Source organism: Schistocerca gregaria, chromosome X, assembly GCF_023897955.1.
Source record: "Schistocerca gregaria isolate iqSchGreg1 chromosome X, iqSchGreg1.2, whole genome shotgun sequence".
Lineage (NCBI taxonomy): Eukaryota > Metazoa > Arthropoda > Insecta > Orthoptera > Acrididae > Schistocerca > Schistocerca gregaria.
The window spans coordinates 519,724,932-519,745,897 of NC_064931.1; the positions used below are offsets into that span (position 1 = coordinate 519,724,932).

The following is a 20,966-nucleotide window of genomic DNA, read 5'->3' on the forward strand; positions in this document are numbered from 1 at the left end:
CACCACCGTGGAAATTCTTTGCATGGCCAGAAGCCACTTCCTCTTGGCAACACTTACACATTGATTTTGCTGGTCCATTCTGGAATGCTTGACGGTTAGTTGTGTTAGATTCATTCAGTAATTTTCCTTTTGTTGTCTGGATGTCTTTAACGACGTCATCTGCCACCATCCAAGCATTATCCGCTCTCTTTTGCAATGAAGGTCTTCCACAGACTATTGTTTCCGACAATGGCCCACAATTCATGTCCGAAGAATTTCAGTCATTCTGCAAGGCCAATGGTATTAAACATCTGACGTCCGCGCCATTTTCGCCACAGTCAAACGGTGCTGCTGAACGATTGGTCAGGACTTTCAAGTCACAGATGTTGAAGTTGAAAGAGTCGCATTCTCGGGAGGACTCGTTATTGCTCTTTTTGTCCTCGTATCGCTCTCAGCCCCGAGATGGTCGCTTGCCGGCTGAGTTGCTCCACGGTCGTCCTCATCGAACCTTGATGTCTTTGTTACATCTGCTGCATCAGGTTCCTGTGCAACGTCAGACACCTGCTTTTGCTCCAGGCGACGTTGTCTACTATCGCCACTATCGAGGTTCATGGTGTTGGCTCGAAGGGCGCATTCTTCGCTGCCTCAGCCGCGCTATGTATCTGGTTTTGGGGGCCTCTGGTGAAGTGCGTTGGCATCTCAATCAGCTGCGCCTCTGTCGTCGCACGGGATCTGCCGCTCGCCATCTGCTTTCAGCGACGGTGCCATCCGGTCATGCCATGGGGACCCATCTACTGGCTCACCTCAGCCCCAGGTGTTACCGACGCTGCCTTCCATTTTGCCCCATGGCGACGCGCCGCCACCTGTTCTCCCGCCAGCGACGCCCGCAGTCGACGCGTCGCTGTAACCGCCGGGTGCCTCCCTGGGTCACGCGCCACCGATCGCTTCCCGTGACCAGTTGTCCTCCGACATGGATCTCTTTCCCACTCTGGACCATAGGTCGTCTTCGCCCGTCGGGTGCCCCGGCCCCATGGAAGTCGACCCTTCAGCCTCTCCTGTCTCTCTACGGGCGCATACACCACATGTTGGCGTGCACCCTGGAGCAGGTTTACAGGTGTTTCCAAGCTCCCCGCGGTCCAAATGGCAGGGTGCGAGTGGCACAGCCTCACCTGTTGTTAGGCTCGTCACATACGTCAACATGCGGTCCTCCCCACAGCGGGCGGAAGCCTTATGCCACAACCGTACGCCGATTTGCGGGGGAGGAATGTGGTGTCACCACCAGACACCTCACTTGCTAGGTGGTAGCCTTTAAATCAGCCGCGGTCCGGTAGTATACGTCGGACCCGCGTGTCGCTACTATCAGTGATTGCAGACCGAGCGCCGCCACACGGCAGGTCTAGAGAGACTTCCTAGCACTCGCCCCAGTTGTACAGCTAGCGATGGTTCACTGACGAATTACGCTCTCATTTGCCGAGACAATAGTTAAAATAGCCTTCAGCTACGTTATTTGCTACGACCTAGCAAGGCGCCATGATCAGTTTCTATTGATATTGTAAATCATGTACCGTCAAGAGCGACATTCGTCATTAATGGATTAAAGTTAAGTATTCCACCAGCTATGTCCGTTTTTCTCAATTCTAATTCCCTTGTCATGTACCAGACCTCACGCCAGCCTGCGTGAGCTAAAACACGTGCATTTCGGCCTCCTTTAGTAAAATGGTGTTGGCTCTCCTGCCAACCACAACAGACTGAAAGACGCTATTGTTAAACCATTGCATAAAAAAGGTGATAGGTCTGATGCTAGTAACTACTGCCCAATCTCACTTCTGGCAGCTTTATCCAAAATTCTTGACAAAGTAATGTATTCAAGAGTAGCATCACATATTTGTAAAAATGAAATAATAACAAAATGTCAATTTGGTTTTCAGAAAGGCTTTTTAACAGGGAATGCCTTCTAAGTTTTAACTAATCAAATATTAAATGCAATGAATAACCTAACATCACCCATTGGAATATTTTGTAGTCTCTTAAAGACTTTTGATTGTGTAAATCATGAAATTCTTCTAGATAAGCTGAAGTAGTGTGGTATGAGTGGGACTGTGCACAAATGGTTTAATTCATATTTAACTGAAAGACTGCAGAAGGTTGAAATTAACAGTACTGATAGTCTGCAAAAATCAGCAGAGTCTTTCAACTGGGGAGATATCAAGAATGGTGTCCCACAGGGTTCAGTCTTGGGTCCTTATTGTTCTTAATATATATTAATGACTTGCCACTCCATATCCATGAAGATATTTGCTGATCATACAAGTATAATAATCACACCCAAAATACAAGAATCAGCTGAGGAAATTGTAAATAATGTTTTTCAGAAAATTCTATGGTTCTCTGCAAATGGACTCTCACTAAATTTTGAGAAAACACAGTTTATACAATTCTGTACAGTAAATGGCACAACACCCTTGATAAATATGGACTATGAACAGAAGTCTGTTGCTGAGGTAGAATATTCAAAATTTCTGGGTGTGTGCATTGATGAGAAATTGAACTGGAAGAAACACATTGATGCTCTGCTGGAACGGTTAGGCTCAGCTACTTATGCTATTAGAGTTATTGCAAATTTTGGTGATAAATATATCAGTAAATTAGCCTACTATGCCTAATTTCATTCACTTCTTTTATATGGCATCATATCTTCGGGCAATTCATCCTTAAGACAGAAAGTATTTATTGCACAAAAGCATGTAATAAGAATAATATCTGAAGCCCACCTAAGATCACCTTGCAAACATTTATTTAAGGAAATCGTGAAATTCACAGTACCTTTGCAATACATATATTCACTTATGAAATTTGTTATTAATGTTGTTGTTGTTGTTGTTGTTGTTGTCTTCAGTCCTGAGACTGGTTTGATGCAGCACTCCATGCTACTCATTCCTGTGCAAGCTTCTTCATCTCCTTGTACCTACTGCAACCTACATCCTTCTGAATCTGCTTAGTGTACTCATCTCTCGGTCTCCCTCTACGATTTTTACCCTCCACGCTGCCCTCCAATCGTAAATTTGTGATCCCTTGATGCCTCAAAACATGTCCTACCAACCGATCCCTTCTTCTAGTCAAGTTGTGCCACTAACTTCTCTTCTCCCCAATCCTATTCAATACCTCCTCATTAGTTACGTGATCTATCCACCTTATCTTCAGTATTCTCCTGTAGCACCACATTTCGAAAGCTTCTATTCTCTTCTTGTCCAAACTAGTTATCGTCCATGTTTCACTTGCATACATGGCTACACTTTCAGAAACGACTTCCTGATACATAAATCTATATTCGATGTTAACAAATTTCTCTTCTTCAGAAACACTTTCCTTGCTATTACCAGTCTACATTTTATATCCTCTCTACTTCATCCATCATCAGTTATTTCACTTCCTAAATAGCAAAACTCCTTTACTACTTTATGTGTCTCATTTCCTAATCTAATACCCTCAACATCACCAGACATAATTCGACTACATTCCATTATCCTCGTTTTGCTTTTGTTGATGTTCATCTTATATCCTCCTTTCAAGACACTATCCATTCCGTTCAACTGCTCTTCCAAGTCCTTTGCTGTCTCTGACAGAATTACAATGTCATCGGCGAACCTCAAAGTTTTTATTTCATCTCCATGGATTTTAATACCTACTACCAACTTTTCTTTTGTTTCCTTCACTGCTTGTTCAATATACAGATTGAATAACATCGGGGAGAGGCTACAACCCTGTCTCACTCCCTTCCCAACCACTGCTTCCCTTTCATGTCCCTCGACTCCTATAACTGCCATCTGGTTTCTGTACAAATTGTAAATAACTTTTCGCTCCCTGTATTTTACCCCTGCCACCTTCAGAATTTGAAAGAGAGTATTCCAGTCAATACTGTCAAAAGCTTTTTCTAAGTCTACAGATGCTAGAAATGTAGGTTTTCCCTTCCTTAACATAGCTTCTAAGATAAGTCGTAGGGTCAGTATTGCCTCACGTGTTCCAACATTTCTACGGAATCCAAACTGATACTCCCCGAGGTCCGCATCTGCCAGTTTTTCCATTCGTCTGTAAAGAATTCGCGTTAGTATTTTGCAGCTGTGACTTATTAAACTGATAGTTCGGTAATTTTCACATCTGTCAACACCTGCTTTCTTTGGGATTGGAATTATTATATTCTTCTTGAAGTCTGAGGGTATCTCACCTGTCTCATACATCTTGCTCACCGGCTGGTAGAGTTTTGTCATGACTGGCTCTCCCAAGGCTGTCAGTAGTTCTAATGGAATGTTCTCTACTCCGAGGGGCCTTGTTTCGACTCAGGTCTTTCAGTGCTCTGTCAAACTCTTCACGCAGTATCGTAACTCCCATTTCGTCCTCATCTACATACTCTTCCATTTCCATAATATTGTCCTCAAGTACATCGCCCTTGTATAAACCTTCTATATACTCCTTCCACCTTTCTGTTTTCCCTTCTTTGCTTAGAACTGGGTTGCCATCTGAGCTCTTGATATTCATACACGTGGTTCTCTTCTCTCCAAAGGTCTCTTTAATTTTCCTGTAGGCCGTATCTATCTTACCCCTAGTGAGATAAGCTTCTACATCCTTACATTTGTCCTCTAGCCATCCCTGCTTAGCCATTTTGCACTTGCTGTCGATCTCATTTTTGAGACGTTTATATTCCTTTTTGCCTGCTTCATTTACTGCATTTTTATATTTTCTCCTTTCATCAATTAAATTCAATATTTCTTCTGTTACCCAAGGATTTCTAGCAGCCCTCATCTTTTTAATTACTTTATCCTCTGCTGCCTTCACTACTTCATCCCTCAGAGCTACCCATTCTTCTTCTACTGTATTTCTTTCCCCTATTCCTGTCAATTGTTCCCTTATGCTCTCCCTGAAACTCTGTACAACCTATGGTTCTTTCAGTTTATCCAGGTCCCATCTCCTTAATTTCCCACATTTTTGCAGTTTCTTCAGTTTTAATCTACAGGTCATAACCAATAGATTGTGGTCAGAGTCCACATCTGCCCCTGGAAATGTCTTACAATTTAAAACCTGGTTCCTAAATCTCTGTCTTACCATTATATAATCTATCTGAAACCTGTCAGTATCTCCAGGCTTCTTCCATGTATACAGCCTTCTTTTATGATTCTTGAACCAAGTGTTAGCTATGATTAAGTTGTGCTCTGTGCAAAATTCTACTAGGCGGCTTCCTCTTTCATTTCTTAGCCCCAATCCGTATTCACCTACTATGTTTCCTTCTCACCCTTGTCCTACACTCGAATTCCAGTCACCCATTACTATTAAATTTTCGTCTCCCTTCACTATCTGAATAATTTCTTTTATTTCATCGTACATCTCTTCAATTTCTTCATCATCTGCAGAGCTAGTTGGCATATAAACTTGTACTACTGTAGTAGGTGTGGGCTTAGTATCTATCTTGGCCACAATAATGGGTTCACTATGCTGTTTGAAGAAGCTTACCTGCATTCCTATTTTCCTATTCATTATTAAACCTACTCCTGCATTACCCCTATTTGATTTTTGTGTTTATAACCCTGTAGTCACCTGACCAGAAGTCTTGTTCCTCCTGCCACCTAACTTCACTAATTCCCACTATATCTAACTTTAACCTATCCATTTCCCTTTTTAAATTTTCTAACCTTCCTGCCTGATTAAGGGATCTGACATTTCACGCTCTGATCCGTAAAATGCCAGTTTTCTTTCTCCTGATAACAAAATCCTCTTGAGTAGTCCCTGCCCGGAGATCCAAATGGGGGACTATTTTACCTCCGGAATATTTTACCCAAGAGGACGCCATCATCATTTAATCATACAGTAAAGCTGCATGCCCTCGGGAAAAATTACGGCTGTAGTTTCCCCTTGCTTTCAGCCGTTCACAGTACCAGCACAGCAAGGCCGTTTTGGTTAATGTTGCAAGGCCAGATCAGTCAATCATCCAGACTGTTGCCCCTGTAACTACTGAAAAGGCTGCTGCCCCTCTTCAGGAACCACACGTTTGTCTGGCCTCTCAACAGATATCCCTCCATTGTGGTTGCACCTACGGTACGGCCATCTCTATCGCTGAGGCACGCAAGCCTCCCCACCAACGGCAAGGTCCATTAACAACCTATCCTAATTCAAAAATAACAGTGAACTGTATAGCTACAACATTAGAAGAAAGGATGACCTTCACTATTCTGGATTAAACCTCACTTTGGTACAGAACAGGGTGAATTATGCAGCCACAAAAATCTTTGGCCATCTGCCAAATAGCATTTGAAAGTATGACAGATAGCCAACCAATGTTTAAAAGCAAATTAAAAGAATTTCTGAATGACAACTTCTTTTACTCAATAGATGAATTTTGAGATATGAAATAGTAACTGTAAAAAAATTATTATTTTTTGTGTAAAGAAAACGTATGTGAAAGTGACACACTCCACATCATTACAAAATATCATATTCATGATCTATGAAACAAGTATTAATGTATGTATGTATGAACAACACCATCAGAAATATAAGGAATGAAGAAAAAAAAGCACATTTTCAGAGTGTGTGGAAGAAGCTATGGTTACAACAACAATCTGAGGAATCACGTATTACAGGCACATCCAGGAAAGTTAAATGATATTGATCCACAGTTAAAGGAACAAAAGTTTTATAAATATTTGTGTACTTCCTGCAGCAAACAGTTCAACATGGAGTACAGTTTAATATTCCATGAAAGAAATGCACACACATTGGAGAATAGATCTATGAAAAATGTCTGTTGTGTGATAGAATACAATTGTATAGAATCTTTAGTGTCAAATGAGATGCTATATAAAATCATTTAATTGAAACATTGGTGACTCCTCAATGAATAATTTAATACTTAAATAGCTATACATGAAAAGAAAGTATATGTATACATCCAGAAGCACATTGCAACATAAATAGATAAATACATGTTACATTTCTTCCTGTTTCTTAAAATTATCCACAATGGTTTAAATTTTTTTCTTTTTAAATTTTTCATGCTTCTTTCTCTAGTTTGTAAATATGGGCATACATAACCAGAACACATACCTCCATAAAAAGGGAATATGTGTATACAACTAGATACTTAATAATCACGGTTTACATACATACATATAAAAAGAACATACACCTTCATTAAATGGGAACATATGCATACCCATAGGACATAATGTAGAAAAAACAGGAAAACAAAGCAAATTTACTGTTTCCTGCCTGCCTTCCTTGTTTATTAAAATCATCCACTGGTTTGAAACATCTCTTCATGCTACTCTATCCTGTGAAAGCTTCTTCATCTCGCAGTACCTACTGCAACCTACATCCTTCTGAATCTGTTTAGTGTATTCATCTCTTGGTCTCCCTCTATGATTTTTACCCTCCACGCTGCCCTCCAATACTAAATTGGTGATCCCTTGATGCCTCAGAACATGTCCTACCAACCAGTCCCTTCGTTTTGTCAAGCTGTGCCACAAACTCCTCTTCTCCCCAATTCTATTCGACACCTCCTCCTTAGTTATGTGATCTACCCATCTAATCTTCAGCATTCTTCTGTAGCACCACATTTCGAAAGCTTCTATTCTCTTCTTGTCCAAACTATTTATCATCGATGTTTCACTTCCATACATGGCTACACTCCATACAAATACTTTCAGAAACGACTTCCTGACACTTAAATCTATACTCGATGTTAACAAATTTCTCTTCTTCAGAAACGCTTTCCTTGCAATTGCCAGTCTACATTTTATATCCTCTCTACTTCGACCATGATGAGATACTTTGCTCGCCAAACAGCAAAACTCATTTTCTAATCTAATTCCCGCAGCATCACTCGATTTAATTTAACTACATTCCATTATCCTCGTTTTGCTTTTGTTGATGTTCATCTTATATCCTCCTTTCAAGACACTGTTCATTCCGTTCAACTGCTCTTCCAAGTCCTTTGCTGTCTCTGACAGAATTACAATGTCATCGGCGAACCTCAAAGTTTTTACTTCTTCTCCATGAATTTTAATACCTACTCCAAATTTTTCTTTTGTTTCCTTTACTGCTTGCTCAATATACAGATTGAATAACATCGGGGAGAGGCTACAACCCTGTCTCACTCCTTTCCCAACCACTGCTTCCCTTTCACGCCCCTCAACTCTTATGACTGCCATCTGGTTTCTGTACAAATTGCAAATAGCCTTTCGCTCCCTGTATTTTACCCCTGCCTCCTTTAGAATTTGAAAGAGAGTATTCCAGTCAATATTGTCAATAGCTTTCTCTAAGTCTATAAATGCTAGAAACGTAGGCTTGCCTTTCCTTATTCCATTCTCTAAGTTAAGTCGTAGGGTCAGTATTGCGTCACGTGTTCCAATATTTCTACAGAATCCAAAGTGATCTTCCCCGAGGTTGGCTTCTACCAGTTTTTCCATTCGTCTGTAAAGAATTCATGTTAGTATTTTGCAGCTGTGGCTTATTAGACTGATAGTTCGGTAATTTTCACATCTGTCAGCATCTGCTTTCTATGGGATTGGAATTATTATATTCTTCTTGAAGTCTGAGGGTATTTCGCCTGTCTCATAGATCTTGTTCACCAGATGGTAGAGTTCTACATCTACATCTACATTTACACTCCGCAAGCCACCCAAGGGTGTGTGGCGGAGGGCACTTTACATGCCACTGTCATTACCTCTCTTTCCTGTTCCACTCTCGTATGGTTCGCGGGAAGAACGACTCTCTGAAAGCCTCCGTGCGCGCTCTAATCTCTCTAATTTTACATTCGTTATCTCCTCGGGAGGTATTAGTAGGGGGAAGCAATATATTCTATACCTCATCCAGAAACACACCCTCTCGAAACCTGGCGAGCAAGCTACACCGCGATGCAGAGCGCCTCTCTTGCAGAGTTTGCCACTTGAGTTTGTTAAACATCTCCGTAACGCTATCACGGTTACCAAATAACCCTGTGATGAAACTCGCCGCTCTTCTTTGGATCTTCTCTATCTCTTCTGTCAACCCAATCTGGTACGGGTCCCACACTGATGAGCAATACTCAAGTATAGGTCGAACGAGTGCTTTGTAAACCACCTCCTTTGTTGATGGACTACATTTTCTAAGGACTCTCCCAATGAATCTCAACCTGGTACCCGCCTTACCAACAATTAATTTTATATGATCATTCCACTTCAAATCGTTCCGCACGCATACTCCCAGATATTTTACAGAAGTAACTGCTACCAGTGTTTGTTCCGCTATCATATAATCATACAATAAAGGATCCTTCTTTCTATGTATTCGCAATACATTACATTTGTCTATGTTAAGGGTCAGTTGCCACTCCCTGCACCAAGTGCCTATCCGCTGCAGATCTTCCTGCATTTCGCTACAATTTTCTAATGCTGCAACTTCTCTGTATACTACAGCATCATCCGCGAAAAGCCGCATGGAACTTCCGACACTGTCTACTAGGTCATTTATATATATTGTGAAACCCAATGGTCCCATAACACTCCCCTGCGGCACACCAGAGGTTACTTTAATGTCTGTAGACGTTTTGTCAGGACAGCCTCTCTCAAGGCTATCAGAAGTTCTGATGAAATGTTGTCTACTCCCGGGGCCTTGTTTCGACTTAGGTCTTTCAGTGCTCTGTCAAACTCTTTACGCAGTATCATATCTCCCATTTCATTTTCTTTTTCTACCTCCTCTTCCATTTCCATAATATTGTCCTCAAGAACATTGCCCTTGTATAGAGCCTCTATATACTCCTTCCACCTTTCTGCTTTCCCTTCTTTGCTTAGAACTGGGATCCATCTGAGCTCTTGATATTCATGCAAGTGGTTCTTTTTTTCCAAAGGTCTCTTAAATTTTCCTGTAGGCAGTATCTATCTTACCCCTAGTGATACATGCCTCTACAGCCTCACATTTGTCCTCCGGCCCGTAGAACGCCAGTTTTCTTTCTCCTGATAACAATTCATATCATAAGGTAATATGTAATCTTGTTTATTCCTTGTTTCATACGCATGTGAAAGCAAATTTCCTTAAGAATGTTGTGGGTTTTTAGCTCAAAGAGAAGTGTTTAATATATAAACATAGAAGGAATTCTCAAAAGTCAAGGCTTGCAAATAAAGGTTTGTATGACTGTTTACTGTTTGTTCCAGTCATAGCTCTGATAAATTTTTTTCTGTAGCTTCACCACTCTAAGCAGGTTTCCTTTTTCAACACCCCAAAAATTATGCCATATCTTACAACTGATATAAAATATGTATGGTACACAATTTTCTTAGCATCTAAGTCAGTTACTTTATTTAGAACCTCCATATGTCAACAAAACTATTTATCCACTTCAGTAAGCAATCCACTTGATCAGTAAATGAAAAATTTTGTTTATAGTCACTCCAAGACATTGGAAATATTCTGCAGTGATCAGTGCTATGCCTTCAAAACTTAACTGTGTTATATATTCAACAGATTGTTTGATCCTCAAGTGTACAATTTGTGTTTTTGTTAGGTTTAGCTCCATAGCATTATTATTTATGCAATTTTCTAGTTCTTGAAGAGTATGTTTCATTTTAAGTGTTAACCCTTCAGTGTTTTTACAGCAGACTACTGCTTCTGAGTCGTCTGCATACAAAATTGAATCTGAATTTACCTTATCCGAAATGTAATTTATATAACACAGAAACAGGGGTAGTATGATCCCCTGGGGTATGCCTGCTTGTATTTCCTTGCCACCAGAACATGATTTCTCACCCTTACATTGTATAACTACCCTCTGTTTTCCGTTTTTGAGATAGGATGAGAACTAACTTAAAGGCTTTTCATGGAAGCTATAAGAAGGTAATATGAGGAGCTGCTGCTAATGGTTTACCACGTCAAATGCTTTAGTGAGGTCACAGAAAATACCACCTACGAACTCCTTGTTATCGAGGCATTTACTTTTTTTAACGATTAGTTCACTGATAGCATGGATAGAACTTTGCCCCTTTCTAAATCCATATTGATTAATAAGAATAATGTTATGTTTCTGTTACATTTTTCTAATTGGTTATACAGCATTCACTCAAATATTTTCCACATATTTCAGCCAGTCAGGAAAGCAACCCCCATCAAGGAACTGATTTATTATGTGACAGATTTGTGGTGCAATATTATCACATCTTGCCTTTATTACATTTGTTGGAAATTCACCCCAGCCCACATATTTAAGATTTTTTAGGGATTTTATAATGTTAGCCACTTCATAGCTGGATACGTGAGTAGATCTGAATTCTAATGATCTGTGTCGCATTATATTGGGATTTATGTGTGGAGGAGGAAGAACATCAATTTTTTTTTAAGTTATAAGACATCTGTTGAATACTTCACATATATGTCTGTAGTTTGAAATCATTTCCCAATCTATTTTTAATTTAGGAGTAAAACTTTTTGTTTCAGCTTTGACAATCTGCTGTACAGCTTTTGATTTATTTGTGGCATTTGATATGTATTTACCGTTTGCCATATGTTTTTCCTGTTTATCTACTCTGCCAAATATTTTCTGTATTTGTTTACATACCTGACGAACTCTGCATCATAGTTTTTCTTTGCTTCCATGTGCAGTTTCCTCTTTCTATTAGTACATGTGCTGATGCCTTCAGTTATTCACAAGGTTCTTTTTCCTTTCTTTTTTTCATGTGCTGTTATAAAGGGGAAACATTCATCAAAAAACACTTATGAATTCTGATACAAAAGCATTTTAGTTCATGTTCACTGAGTACTGGTTGCTGAATGACCAGAAAGTTTCATTTTGTCTCACAACAAATGTATTCACATTTTGTTCACTGAAGTTTCTGATTCATTTCACTGTTACAGTTTTATCTAAATTTGGCAGTGATATAAATAGGGCTGTATGGTCAGATATGCCTAATTCTAAGACGAACTTTTCTGTAGTACAATAGTTAATACTGCTCACTATATTATCTATACATGTCGCAGAAGATGCTGTTGCTCTAGTGTACTCACTAAAGTTTAATGTTAGGCCACTTGTAGATAGCAAGTTCTTCAAACAAATGGCAAACCTGTCATCAGCACTTACATCTATGTTGAAGCCAGCAGAAATGATGATCTTTTTACATAACTTTTCCACCTGCAACCTACTCAGCAAGGTTACAGATTTGTCAAGAAATGCACATGTAACTGGATAGCCAGGATGTGATATATGATAATAATACACCATATTACAAAAGTTCAATGCAGCAGCTTTCAAACAATAGTTCCTTGTTCAAGCAACTATAACTTTTTGTTTCAGCTTTGACAATCTGCTGTACAGCTTTTGATTTATTTGTGGCATTTGATATGTATTTACTGTTTGCCATATGTTTTTCCTGTTTATCTACTCTGCCAAATATTTTTTGTATTTGTTTACATACCTGACAAACTCTGCATCATAGTTTGGTGAGTCCTCTACTAGAATGCACAATGCTCCAAAACTGTTTTTTCTACAAAAACTCACTGCTAAATTGTAATCTGAAAGTGAATTTATCAAGTTTATATTCTGATGTTTAGGCCAGTGTTCATTTAAGCATATAACTTTTACAGAATTTGTGTTCTCCACAAATACTTCTAGTTCATAAAACTTGTTCACCATTCCAACTGATAGAATGCCTATATTAAGGTGCATTATGAAATTATTACAATCTAAATCAAACAGAGAATCATTTAATGTGTCACCAAATGCAGCACCTGCATGGGTCTTTAATTCTAAATTGCATCCCCACTATTATTTTGTTTCTTGTGGACCAAATTCAGGCCTTTCGAAGAAATGCTATTATGATCACTTGTCAATGAAACATACTGTGTCTATTGCATCAGAAGTGACTGAATTTGCATCTACCCAGGATTGTAGTGGTTGGCAGTGGGAAACTGAGAGAAACACATTTTCACTGTACGACAGAAAGCATTGGTCTTATTGTACTTTGGAGAATGTCACATGGAATTTCTTTGCATATCGTCATTCAGGAAAATATGTACCTAAATGTAAAGGCATGTTGTTGTTGAAAACCCAAGGTACTAACAACATATGAGGTATCTGTCCTTTAAGGAATAAAATAACCTCAGCTGGAGATAGTAGCTGCAAAATAAAATATTAGGTTACTCATGTGGGACATCAAAATATCATCAATCACTTAAGTTTGACAGAAGCAGATAGAAACAAATAGTGCTGATATCACAAATAAAATTACATTCTATGTGATATTCAACATAACAAGAGTCACTTTATGTGTGTGAGTCCAGCCTACAGCAATCTGGTCCCAATATTGAACAGCATAATAAATTATGTTCCAGTGTTGTGAGACATGATGACTGCACCAGTGTTGAAACATGGATGATCAAAATCAATGTTAGTGATAACATTTGTGTGTCATTTTACAAGCAGCCAACATCACCTGCTCCTGAGAAGAGAAGACTTCGTCCTCATAATATAAATAGTGCTCAAAATGAAATCCTGTAGTACAGCATCGATGGAACTCATTAAATGAATAGTTATGGTTATGGTTTTGAGTTAATTACACTTATTGTACTGTACAACATGACACAAGGTTTTGCTTGTGCCTCCTTTATTTCAAACAGGTCTTGGTCTTACTAAGAGGTGCTGCCATTACTTTTTAATGAAATAAAGACTGTAGTAGGAATAATAAGTCCCCAGGTGTTTTCTGTCAGATTTAGCTGAAACATTTAATAATGCTTGGCTTTCACAAATGGAAGAATCAGTGAGAAGACTGTATTGTTCATGGCAAACTGACAGAGTATGGAGAAAAAAAATACAGTACTAAAATCAAATCAAAGGAAAGACAGTCTGAACCTAAGGATCTAGTGAGGAGTTTGATGCTAAAAGAAGGAGTTATAACTTTTGAGCATGTATTTTATTTAGCACTGGAGCAACTGATTTAAAATCCTGTTACAACTAACTCTGAGTTGTACCTCAGAAAAAAGCAAGCTCCAGGACATTTGTAAAAAAGCACAACTTACATGCAAAGGTGATTCGTAAATACCTAGTTCGAGAAGAAAATGGCAGGCTTGCACTATCAACTTTTGAGGTAAATGTCACTTATTTTGATCAAAAAAATTTGCAAGACTGCCACTGCAAACTGATTTGTATTTTATGTCAAGCTTGCACCCATAATACACATGCTCATGCATAGATTCCAGTATCACATGGAACATGTATAAGCAAACTAAGCCAGCCATCCAGTTCACTGAACACCAATAACTTTTGTGCTGTTATTGATGACATCAAGACAGATATGTTACATGTTGACAGAGAAGGGGAATCAGTATGTAAGAAAGAAAGCATATTGGCAGAACTCAGCCAAGAAAACATTAAGCTTTTAGATTTAAATCAACAGAAGGAGAAAATTAAGCAAAATTTTACTGATCTGATTGACAACATATCTTCTCCAAGACAACTGATAGTTTTAAAATGCCAAATATCTAGCATGAAAACTAAACTAGCAGCTGTTAAGTCCAACACAGATCATCAATGCATTGTTCTCTGCAATGCTGCATCAAGAAGGTAACAAAGTATAAAAGAGATGGGTGTTTTCTGCAAAGAACAGGAGAAAAATAGCGCACATCAGCACTTTGAGAAACCATGTACAACTGAGGCACCAGACATTACTGTTTCTCTGTTACAAGACAGGCAACAGGCATTGACTTTTACATAAAGCAAAGCAGCAGAGAATAAGTATGTAATACAGTAAGTAAACCATCTCCCTTTTACAGCTGAATTTAATTTCATTGTGGTTATATATACTTCTAACGATGTTACAGTGTAGCGGTAGGTTGTAAAGACTGAGCTGCATTTCTGTTGCATGCTGTGTAAATATCACTGCAATTCCATCAAAGCTCAGCTCGCTTCATAAAAGCTCCCATTATTTTGTAAAAGCTCACCTCAGTTTATAAAAACTCATCTCACTTCATAAGCATGGAGCTGTAGTTGTGTGTCAGGCACTAGACGAGTCAATTTATCTACTGCTTTTTCATCATGGAACAATGTATAGAATACATCTTTGGCCCCAGCTTCACACTTACATAGCCCCAACTCCCTCCCTACTCAAAACTTGTCTTGCTCCCACCAACCACTAAACTACACATGATCTTCAACCAGCCACACTGAATTTAGGTCCTTCCTAAAATAATGATCTAGACTCTACTTTACCATCAAAGGAGGTGAATGCTTCCACTCTGACAGAGAGGCATCAAAGGGAGTAGCTACAAAATCTCCATTTACATTATACATACTATTTGTGAGATCTGACCCTTTGCAGCAACCCATCACTAACTGACCCATCTCCATTTCTATTAACTGTTCACCTTGAAGGTCACTGACCAACTTTCCTGCAGACACGCCACCTCCTTCAAGCACCTATTTAATTTGGCCTCCAGCACATGTACCCTCCACAGCAGAATTAAATTTACTACCTACATTGAAATTACTTTCATTATTGCATCTCACCTCTTTCAATTTCTCCATGCCTGATTTTTGTATTGGTTAGTTTTACCCCCTTCTACAACACAGGAACAGAAAATTCTGAAACTGAAACTTCCTGGCAGACTAAAACTGTGTGCCGGACAGAGACTCGAACTCGGAACCTTTGCCTTTCGCGGGCAAGTGCTCTACCAACTGAGCTACCCAAGCACAACTCACGCCCCATCCTCACAGCTTTAATTCCGCCAGTACCTCGTCTCCTACCTTCCAAACTTCACAGAAGCTCCCCTGTGAACCTTGTAGAACTAGCACCCCTGGAAGAAAGGATATTGCGGAGACATGGCTTAGCCACAGCCTGGGGGATTTTTGTAGAATGGAATGCTGACACAAGAAACTGGCCTGGACATCTCGAAGTTTGTATAATGGACAGAGAGCTTTTACTTGTGCTAATGCACTATTTCGTAAGTAGTTACATTTTGGTTCGATCGTGTACTGTATCCTATGTTACACATTACGACACATTTAACAATTGTTGTTTGTTGCAGGAGGGCTCCACACTGGTCTTCATGTCAAAATTGCAATTGTGTATTGAAAAATAAAACATTACAGTCAACAACAGAAAGATAATGTCCATCAAAAAATTCATTTTGGCTGTGGTCCTAAAGCACCACTAGTTATCAAAGAGTCAATACTCTTCTCTTGTGCATCAAATTTTTAACTTTGTAAGACTGGGGAAACAGGGCTCATAAGATTAAAACAATACCCAGTATCAAACAAGGAATGGCAACAGTTGGAGGACCATCTGTTGCACTATCAAAGACTCAAATACCTTACCACAAAAACATTAAAAACAGCATAACTCATTGTGGGCTACCGTCACCTGAATAACAGTGCAGATGTCTTTCTTTGGCTACTATGGGTACCTTTCATTATGTTCTCTTTGGAGACATCAGGCTCGTCTGGAGATAGGGGGAGTACAGGAGAAAGAAAATAGCAGAACAGGAAAAGGGTGCAGGGGGGTGGGGGGGTGGGTTTATTGTCTTGCTCTGTTGCACAACCGTGAAGACAAATAAGCCGCATGCTGACAATTTGTAATTTGTTTTCCATCATATCTGGTGGTGACACTAAACAGTTACTTCACAAAGTACTGGGCAGTTATTCTGAAAATATCTGATTTTCAATCTGGGGATAATTCAAATCGTTACTAAGTCAAGAAAGCCTGAAGCATCACACACATTAAACAATTTTCAAATTTTAATGGCATTCACAGAACCCCATGATAGCTGAAAAACTTAAATATTTAAAAATTTGTTACACAGTACAGACCACAAAATGGACAAACACGAGTAAAAGCTCAAAATACAGACCTTCATAATATCAGCAATTAACGTCCCTCTTCCAGGACCTAATTCAGTTATCTGAAGAGGTTTTGGTGCACCCAATTTGGTCCACTCATTTAGAATCCAAACTCCAATAAGCTGTAAGGAAACATTAACTTGTGAGATAGAGGTGTAAGGAGATTTAATGACCTACTACAATAGTCAGTACTACAATCTTTAATAGAACTGGCATTAATTTCCATTCTTGAGGCGTTAGTTTCATAATCCTTATTTCTTTTTCTTGTATTAGCTCAACAGTACTGCATAATTGCACATATGCATTAACAAGACCCAGCTATAAAAAATGTGTACTATGCCCAAGCAGAATCACTACTAAGATATGGTTTAATTTGCTGGGGAAATTCACCACCCAGCAAAAGCTGTTTTATTGCACGAAAAAGAACTATAAGATGGTGGTTTGTGTTTAACGTCCCATCGACAACGAGGTCATTAGAGACGGAGCGCAAGCTCGGGTTAGGGAAGGATTGGGAAGGAAATCGGCCGTGCCCTTTTCAAAGGAACCATCCCGGCGAACTATAAGAGAAATGGAAGGCTTAGCACCTCGATCTTCATGCAAACCCTCATTTAAAAAGCTTCATATTCTTACATTACCATCCTAGAAACAATAATGTTTATAAGGAGAATTGTAGGTGAAGATAGCAAGATTGCTCCAAAAAAAACAAAATATCCATTCATACAACACAAGGAATAATCAAGATTTACATATGCAGTTTTCACATATAACACTAAAACAAAAAGGACCCTTGCAAGCAGGAAAAAAACTGTATAACAAACTACCTAAATAAATTAAGGCAATAACTGGCATGCATAAATTCAAAACTGCAGTGAGTGCCTACTTGCTACAGAATTGCTACTATAGTGTTGATGAATTTTTAACTACAATGTAAATATGTGAAAAATTTAAATAGTTTATGCAATTAAGGCCAAAATAAGAAATGTGTACATGTAGATTTATCTGTGTATTATATGTGGTCTATTACATATATGTGTGTGTCTGTATAATCAAGGCCAAAAGTATGAAATGTGTCCATGTAAAATTTATTTGTAAAATGTTATTCCCATATGTTATATTGCTATATACTGAAAACCATACAACAGTTTTTTCTGTTAAACTTTATTGGAAATTGTTTGACTTGTCCTATATCATTATGTACCCCTGTACAGTGTATGATTCACAGGACCAATAAATATACAATACAATACAATTCAATAAAAATATAACTCTTCTTGTCAATTCTAAAATAATATCAGACAACATACAAAACTTTCAAATCCATTCCACACTAATATCTCCATTGCCTAAAAAACAATACACAAATTTTCAACTGTACTAAGGATTGTCCCCAAGTCACAATACAAACCATAGGTGTTTAAATTAGTACACTACGGAAATCTATAGAGGGAGTGCTAATGTGGCAAAATTCTAAATCTTGTTAATGTCACTTCTTTTTATGTGAGTGACTGAAGGGATGTCTAACATGGGTTGACTTCTGGTTTAACCTGTTGTAGTTTCTCATTTTGCCCTCATTCAACCACTGACAAATAAGCAGTAGCTGGAGGAGGTCATTTCCCATCTTCACCCTACGAGTCAATTATTAAGATGAGTGGTTTAAATCAAGTGGTAATATCCATTTGCCTGTACAAAGGTTAAAATGTGAACTGCTTTTTTGCATTGTCAGCTATGAGCTGTGGCAATGATTCATCAACACGTTATCTACGCTGTAGGTCAAATAAGTCTGAATATGCTTCTAGGATGCTGTGGTTGTACGTGTGTTAAAGCTCTGTATATTGCCATTAATTCCACCATGTAGATGCTGCACACAGGGCAAAGGTGGTGTTATTCATTAACATATTTGTTGATAAATATGTAGCTGACTTTCTTATCATCAGCATCTAATAACTAAGGCTTGTGTAGGTGCAAAAGACTGAATAGAACTTACTGCAATGAATATTACAATCCGTGTGATTTTTGATGCCACACCAAAGATCAATTTGTGCTACTGGTTGTGAAATAGGCCAGGGGAGGGGAAGGGGGGGCAAAGTTTAGTTTGTGGAGTAGGTGAGCAACATATCATGGGGGGGGGATTGGAAGCTCCTGAAGTATATCTTGTAGTCTAACTACTGCTGTTCTCCCCATTTTCGAATGATCCATTGTTGTTGTTGTGGTCTTCAGTCCTGAGACTGGTTTGATGCAGCTCTCCATGCTACTATATCCTGTGGAAGCTTCTTCATCTCCCAGTACCTACTGCAACCTACATCCTTCTGAATCTGCTTAGTGTATTAATCTCTTGGTCTCCCTCTACGATTTTTACCCTCCACGCTGCCCTCCAATACTAAATTGGTGATCCCTTGATGCCTCAGAACATGTCCTACCAACCAGTCCCTTCGTTTTGTCAAGCTGTGCCACAAACTCCTCTTCTCCCCAATTCTATTCGACACCTTCTCCTTAGTTATGTGATCTACCCATCTAATCTTCAGCATTCTTCTGTAGCACCACATTTCGAAAGCTTCTATTCTCTTCTTGTCCAAACTATTTATCATCGATGTTTCACTTCCATACATGGCTACACTCCATACAAATACTTTCAGAAAAGACTTCCTGACACTTAAATCTATACTCGATGTTAACAAATTTCTCTTCTTCAGAAACGCTTTCCTTGCAATTGCCAGTCTACATTTTATATCCTCTCTACTTTGACTATCATCAGTTATTTTGCTCCCCAACTAGCAAAACTCCTTTACTACTTTATGTGTCTCATTTCCTAATCTAATACCCTCAACATCACCAGACATAATTCGACTACATTCCATTATCCTCGTTTTGCTTTTGTTGATGTTCATCTTATATCCTCCTTTCAAGACACTATCCATTCCGTTCAACTGCTCTTCCAAGTCCTTTGCTGTCTCTGACAGAATTACAATGTCATCGGCGAACCTCAAAGTTTTTATTTCATCTCCATGGATTTTAATACCTACTACCAACTTTTCTTTTGTTTCCTTCACTGCTTGTTCAATATACAGATTGAATAACATCGGGGAGAGGCTACAACCCTGTCTCACTCCCTTCCCAACCACTGCTTCCCTTTCATGTCCCTCGACTCCTATAACTGCCATCTGGTTTCTGTACAAATTGTAAATAACTTTTCGCTCCCTGTATTTTACCCCTGCCACCTTCAGAATTTGAAAGAGAGTATTCCAGTCAATACTGTCAAAAGCTTTTTCTAAGTCTACAGATGCTAGAAATGTAGGTTTTCCCTTCCTTAACATAGCTTCTAAGATAAGTCGTAGGGTCAGTATTGCCTCACGTGTTCCAACATTTCTACGGAATCCAAACTGATCTTCCCCAAGGTTGGATTCTACTAGTTTTTCCATTCGTCTGTAAAGAATTCGAGTTAGTATTTTGCAGCTGTGACTTATTAAACTGATAGTTCGGTAATTTTCACATCTGTCAACACCTGCTTTCTTTGGGATTGGAATTATTATATTTTTCTTGAAGCCTGAGGGTATTTCACCTGTCTCATACATCTTTCTCACCAGATGGTAGAGTTTTGTCAGGACTGGCTCTCCCAAGGCCGTCAGTGGTTCCAATGGAATGTTGTCTACTCCAGGGGTCTTGTTTCGACTCAGGTCTTTCAGTGCTCTGTCAAACTCTTCTCGCAGTATCGTATCTCCCATTTTATCTTCATCTACAGCCTCTTCCATTTCCAAAATATTGTCCTCAAGTACATTGCCCTTGTATAGACGCTCTATATACTCCTTCAACCTTTCTGCTTTCCCTTCTTTGCTTAGAATTGGGTTTCCATCTGAGCTCTTGATGTTCATACAAGTGGTTCTCTTGTCTCCAAAGGTCTCTTTAATTTTCCTGTAGGCAGTATCTATCTTACCCCACCCATTCTTCTCCTACTGTATTTCTTTCCCCCATTCCTGTCAATTGCTCCCTTATGCTCTCCCTGAAACTCTGTACAACCTCTGGCTCTTTCAGTTTATCCAGGTCCCATCTCCTTAAATTCCCACCTTTTTGCAGTTTCTTCAGTTTTAATCTACAGGTCATAACCAATAGATTGTGGTCAGAGTCCACATCTGCCCCTGGAAATGTCTTA

At 39.1% G+C, this 20,966-nt stretch overlaps 1 protein-coding gene across 2 annotated transcripts in view; it reads right to left on the minus strand.

Annotated features, from left to right (window-relative positions):
• The window catches only part of LOC126299148 (protein arginine methyltransferase NDUFAF7, mitochondrial), a 70,299-nt gene that overhangs the window by 37,032 nt on the left and 12,301 nt on the right, over positions 1 to 20,966 (minus strand). The window contains exon 3 of one of the 2 annotated variants that reach the window (XM_049990916.1): positions 16,834 to 16,944. The exons of the other annotated variant lie outside the window; for it this stretch is intronic. Within the exon in view, the coding sequence (XP_049846873.1) occupies positions 16,834 to 16,944 (111 nt within the window). The remainder of the gene's footprint in view (positions 1 to 16,833; positions 16,945 to 20,966) is intronic. 2 annotated transcript variants of the gene reach the window in all.